Here is a 5,228-nt window from a genome sequence, read left to right on the forward strand (position 1 = left end):
TAAGGAAAAAGTTGTTTCAAATCACCCACCGAACCACCCTTTTCAAGAACAACATTTCTTTCAACATTTTTGGGACACCCTGTATATTTTCATGTTTTATATTGAAATGTGCGTCTTAAATACGTCGTTTGTTTGACGATATAGAACATACCGAAGGAAAACCGGAAGATGAAGCAGAAAAAAAATCTGACGAAGTCGTTGATGTTGAATCGGCCAGGTGAAGTAACAACAATTTTTGTTTAAATTATTTCTCATATTTCTCATCTCCACTTCTTTCTAGCCTCGCCATTCCCTTATTCCTTTTTTTTTTGTCGAAGTTATGGTATGGCAAAGATAGAGCAATGAAAGATAGAAAAGAAGAGTTTTAATTAAAAGTTTATTCTAACTATTATTCGATAATTTTCGATTAATGACTGTATAGGTTAGACGAAGAGGCTGAAGATGCAGAATCGCCGGATGAACAAGAGGAAACGGTTGAAGAGGAAGAAGAGATCGACGAAGAGATATTAGCAATGCGGCGCGCGAAATGGCAACCTTACCTTTCCTACGTTGACAATTTAGTTTCCAAAGGCCTCATTCAAGCAGTCTCCACAAGGTTGACGAGTGTATTTTACGCACCAATGTTGACCCTTTGCACTCGAGGCCTTTGTTTCTGGTATCTACTAGCAACTCGAGACGCTTATTTAGTATTCTATTGTCACGAGTACTAAGCTTAATCAGGTCACCTTTACCTTGTCGACAACCATTTTATCGACACTTCAAGTTCCAAGAAATTAAACCTAAACAAATATTATTGTTGGCCGATTTGCTGCGTCAAACCTAGTGGTTACCGAGAGTCACCTCTCGAGTGCAAAGGGTTAATTGTAATTTTGTATAACACTAATAACTAATATTAACAAGGTGTAAAACTTCATTCATCATTTATCTATATGTACTTTCTCTATGTAAAATAAATTTTTCATCATTTTTACAGTATTTGTTACATATTGGATGAAACCGACCTCGATAGCACTCAATACCCATTGTTCGAAATACAACTGTGCTTAGGGGTAAATATATTAGCCACATATACAAATCCTACCTGTCTGTTTTGTTTTCTTAACTACCCTAACTCTGATACCTTTTCTGTTTCTTTTCTTTCTTTTTTTTTTTTGTAATGCTGAAAGAATCCTAGTGTCATTTTTCGACCATCAGTGGACATGGACGATCCAGATGGCTTCTATCTTTTCTTTGAAGAACTGTTACTTAGTATGATGAAGATGGGCACCCTTATCCCACGCGTTGATACAGAGCTTGCCGAAGAACATGAACATTACGCAGTATGTTACCTCAACTCTTAGTACGACATTTTTAACACACCATTTTTTAAACAGAAAGTCGGTTAAAGTGTTAAAAAAATCGAAACTTTCACGACCAGAGCTTTCGTACATATCTATTCATTAAATTTCCCTCGGACTTAAGGAAAGATATGTTCTTCAAATTTGTTTAAAATATTGACCATGTAATAAGAATAATATAATCTATGACTGTTCAAATTTTCAAAGTGCCCGACGGTTTCAGAGGGGAGATATTTATTTTCAAAGTTTTCATTTTCGACACGTAATCTCTATACGAAGACTTCACCGAAGTTATATTTTATTTCATAGCGGTGAAAATCTACTTAGAGTTTGCTTTAAAAGTTAATATTTTAAGCAAAACCAACGGGGACGTCTTGTAAAAGAAAATGGCGATACACGACGGTTTTGGAAACGAGATATTAATTTTCAAAGAATTTATCTTTAAAGTGGTACATTGCAGATTATTAATTCATCACATTGCATAAAGATATTTGGCTTGTGGAAAGTTAAGGAATTATTAATTTTAATATTTTTCATTCGAACAGTAAAAGAATTCTTACGTTTCTTTTCAAAAGGCCGATCTCGCAGACGAAGATGGCATCGTGTTTATGTTAGAAGAAATTTGCAACAGAGTGAAACTTGGTTTAATAGAAGCAAAGGAGCATGCCCAGGTGAGACAACACTATCCAGTTTAATTCTAAAAAGTAAAAAGGTTCAATCATATTAATTCAATATTGATACATTTAAAAAATTAGAATATTATTTGAATCGATTACATTTTTAAACATTACAATATCGATTTTTATTTGAATGGATAAAACGCTCATGTTTCAAAAAATAAGTTCATAGATATTCGTCGTGGATATTCGAAAATACATATATTTTTTAACAGAATAAGGAAAAATGTGCGTGGATTCGAATCTCATCCCAACAATATTTAAAAAATTATTGTAAATATCAATCAAGAAATATAGCCATCAGAAATCAAACAATTTTTTAAAACATTTGTGGCGAATAAAATGTTTATGCTTTCCATGTTTTTACGATAAATATCAGCTCAAATTTATGGCCCCACATTGTGTAAATATAATTACACCTATCACTTAAATACAACTTGTGCTTTTAAAAGGTCCTTGATTTTTGTAAACAAAGAAATGTGATGTTACTACATCCATCACATTGAAATTTAAAGACAGGAAACATTAAAATATCATTGATTATAAGAATTATTTCTTAGATATACGAAGCCTTTTCCTGGTTGTGGTCAGATAACAAGCAGGAATACTTGGACTTCTTCCTTCGATTTTCTAAATATGTAAGCCCCGAAGAAAGACAGATGATGAAGGAACATCCAGATTATATCCCAGAAAATATGGAACTGAAAGCACCAGACTTATCGGACTTCAAACGGGAAATTGATTATTTTATGGATCTATATGAGAAATGCAATCAAATACCGAACGAGCAAATCATTTGCCGTTGGCTGAGGATCGATGTGAAACCCTTTAAACAAACTCTTCTGAATATAATATGCAAGTGGGCTAACTTGTTGAAGGAACATTTGGTCCAGCGAATCACTACACAGTAATTTCATTATGCTCTCAAATACTCAAATACTACAGTATTGCCTCGAAATAAGCAACTCGGTCGTGACCGGCGCGTTGCTTATTTCGAGGGAGGTATGCTAATCGGCTTGACTTTGTTCTTGAGTTGCTTATTTCGAGACAATACTGTACTTTCAAATAAATTTCAGGAATAGACAGATTTTAAGTTTTATATTAATGGTTTTTAATAAGTCCTCGATAAAAGTCACTAAATTAATAACGTTACGTTAATGTCACGACCTCGTTCAGATCATCATTACTAACTTAAATTGAATCATTTTAGAGAAACTCTCGATCTACATATAATTAAATTTTATAATTGTAAAATTCACTTTTATCTTATTCAAAAATTTGCATTTGTCACAGACTGAAGGATTTAGCAGAGTTTATACAAGCAGCAATGGATAATTTTTCAAATACCATACACGAAGATGATTACGAAGCATTACTAGAGACTATTTATTACTTGAAAGAAATCAGAGATCGGCACTTTGAAATCGAAGACATGTTCGACCCCATAAAGGTAAAGTAACGATTAAGATGATACAGTAGTCACCACCGAGTCCCATAATTTAACATTTACTTGTCCAATGTTATGACGTTGAATGTAAATTAGCATCTACAGTGTCGGTATACAGAATTTTTCTTCGCCATCTAGTATCAAGACTCAGTTTAAAATTAGTTTTATATTAAGACAGAGATTTTCTTAGAAACAATTTGCTACATACGTAGCCTTTTAAACAACACTAGTTAATACAAAAAAAATATTACTTTTTCGATATTAAAAATTAGGTGATTCTTGTATTTATGTACTTAAATAAATATAGTAGTATAGTAGTAATATAGTAGCATTTGCAATTGATTTTCCAGAAAACAGTAGAACTTCTGCAACATTATCAAGTAACTCTATCTCCGAAAATTTTCGAATGGTTAACCGAATTACCCGATCGTTGGGAAACGTTGAAGAAAGTAGCTGCTCAAATAAAACAAGTCGTTCAACCTCTAATGACTCGTCAAATTGAACTTCTAAAAAAAAGACTAAGTTATTATGATTTTAAGCAGCAACGTTTCTTGGATGAATTTCATAAGGATGACGTCTTCGAGTAAATTCGCAATAATAATAATAATAATATTTCTCATAAAATAGTGAACAAATTTCTATCAGGACTTGAGATACTACCTTTTGCAATTACTTAGATGATTTTCGCGAATAGCTATCAAATAAAACGAAGATATAGCAAATTTTGCCTAAAATATTTTTATATAAACTCTAAATGAATTCTTTCTTCTATAATAACATGTTTTAAAGGTGTTTATCTCTTGTTAAAGATATTTCTTTTAATTATTTACAGTACCGATTGCACGAATCCTTACGAGAAATTGAACAAAATACACGAAGAAGTTTTGAAATTCTTAAAGGAGGAGGAAGATTTACAAGATCAGACTGTAATATTCGAACAGGAAATGCCTGAGTTTAGGGTCAACAAACTAATAAGAAAAGAGATACAACTTTTGAAGACTGTATGGGATTACGTGGGCGTGATCAACACCAGTCTGAACGAATGGAAGACTACCGTATGGAAGAAAATCGACGTTGAATGGATGGATCAAGAATGCAAGAAGCTTCTACGGGAATTGAGGCGTGAGAAATATTTCTTCACTTTCAGTTTATTCTTCTAACAATTATTTTTGTCTGATAACTTAATTTCCTGTTGCATACGAAGTGCAATAAAAATATTGGCCGGAAGTTACTATTATCTAAACATATACAGGGTGTCCCAAAACTCGGGAAGGAGCCGGAAATGGGGGGTAGCTGAGACGATTTTGAACAACAATTTCCTTTGCAAAAATGTCGGATGGGGCTTCGTTAAGGAGATATTAAGCGAAAACCCCGACCAATCAGAGCGCGCGTAGACCGTTCGAGCGGCCGCGGTAGCGTAGGCTATGCGCTGACGGCCGCGCTTGTACGCGAACAAGTGACTCGACGTGCATCGAAGGACATTGACGCTGCCGCCTAGCACGTAGCCTTCGCTACTGCGGCCGCTCGAACGGTCTACGCGCGCTCTGATTGGTCGGGGTTTTCTCTTAATATTTCCTTAACGAAGCCCCATCCGACATTTTTGCAAAGGAAATTGTTGTTCAGAATCGTCTCAGCTACCCCCCATTTCCGGCTCCTCCCCGAGTTTTGGGACACCCTGTACAGTATTAACAGTTCCACCGAGGAATACTTTATTCTTGTAGGAGTAAGGCACGGGGACTCCTTATTGTTGGGTATGGGAGGCGCGGA

At 34.7% G+C, this 5,228-nt stretch overlaps 2 protein-coding genes across 2 annotated transcripts in view; both read left to right on the forward strand.

Annotated features, from left to right (window-relative positions):
- The window catches only part of LOC128891521 (uncharacterized), an 11,009-nt gene extending 10,294 nt beyond the window's left edge, over positions 1 to 715 (forward strand). Inside the window, exons 2-3 of the mRNA XM_054151060.1 lie at positions 145 to 217; positions 422 to 715. Coding sequence (XP_054007035.1) covers positions 145 to 217; positions 422 to 710 — 362 coding nt within the window. The 3' untranslated portion in view covers positions 711 to 715. The remainder of the gene's footprint in view (positions 1 to 144; positions 218 to 421) is intronic.
- A 1,961-nt stretch (positions 716 to 2,676) lies between these two features.
- On the forward strand, positions 2,677 to 4,621 carry LOC128891526 (dynein beta chain, ciliary-like). The gene is made up of 4 exons (XM_054151071.1): positions 2,677 to 2,921; positions 3,308 to 3,464; positions 3,812 to 4,044; positions 4,294 to 4,621. Exons 1-4 carry the CDS (start codon positions 2,677 to 2,679, stop codon positions 4,619 to 4,621), a joined length of 963 nt encoding a protein of 320 aa, XP_054007046.1.
- The last annotated feature ends 607 nt before the right edge of the window (positions 4,622 to 5,228 follow it).

This window comes from Hylaeus anthracinus, unplaced genomic scaffold, assembly GCF_026225885.1.
Source record: "Hylaeus anthracinus isolate JK02 unplaced genomic scaffold, UHH_iyHylAnth1.0_haploid 0, whole genome shotgun sequence".
In the NCBI taxonomy this organism is placed as follows: Eukaryota; Metazoa; Arthropoda; class Insecta; order Hymenoptera; family Colletidae; genus Hylaeus; species Hylaeus anthracinus.

What these genes read in the sequence shown, in the direction of transcription:
- LOC128891526 (XM_054151071.1), top strand. Translation starts at nt 2,677, where the DNA reads ATGAAGGAACATCCAGATTATATCCCAGAAAATATGGAACTGAAAGCA. An exon ending in ACATGTTCGACCCCATAAAG is followed by an intron (nt 3,465 to 3,811) that starts GTAAAGTAACGA and finishes TTGATTTTCCAG; the next exon opens with AAAACAGTAGAACTTCTGCA. An exon ending in CATAAGGATGACGTCTTCGA is followed by an intron (nt 4,045 to 4,293) that starts GTAAATTCGCAA and finishes AATTATTTACAG; the next exon opens with TACCGATTGCACGAATCCTT.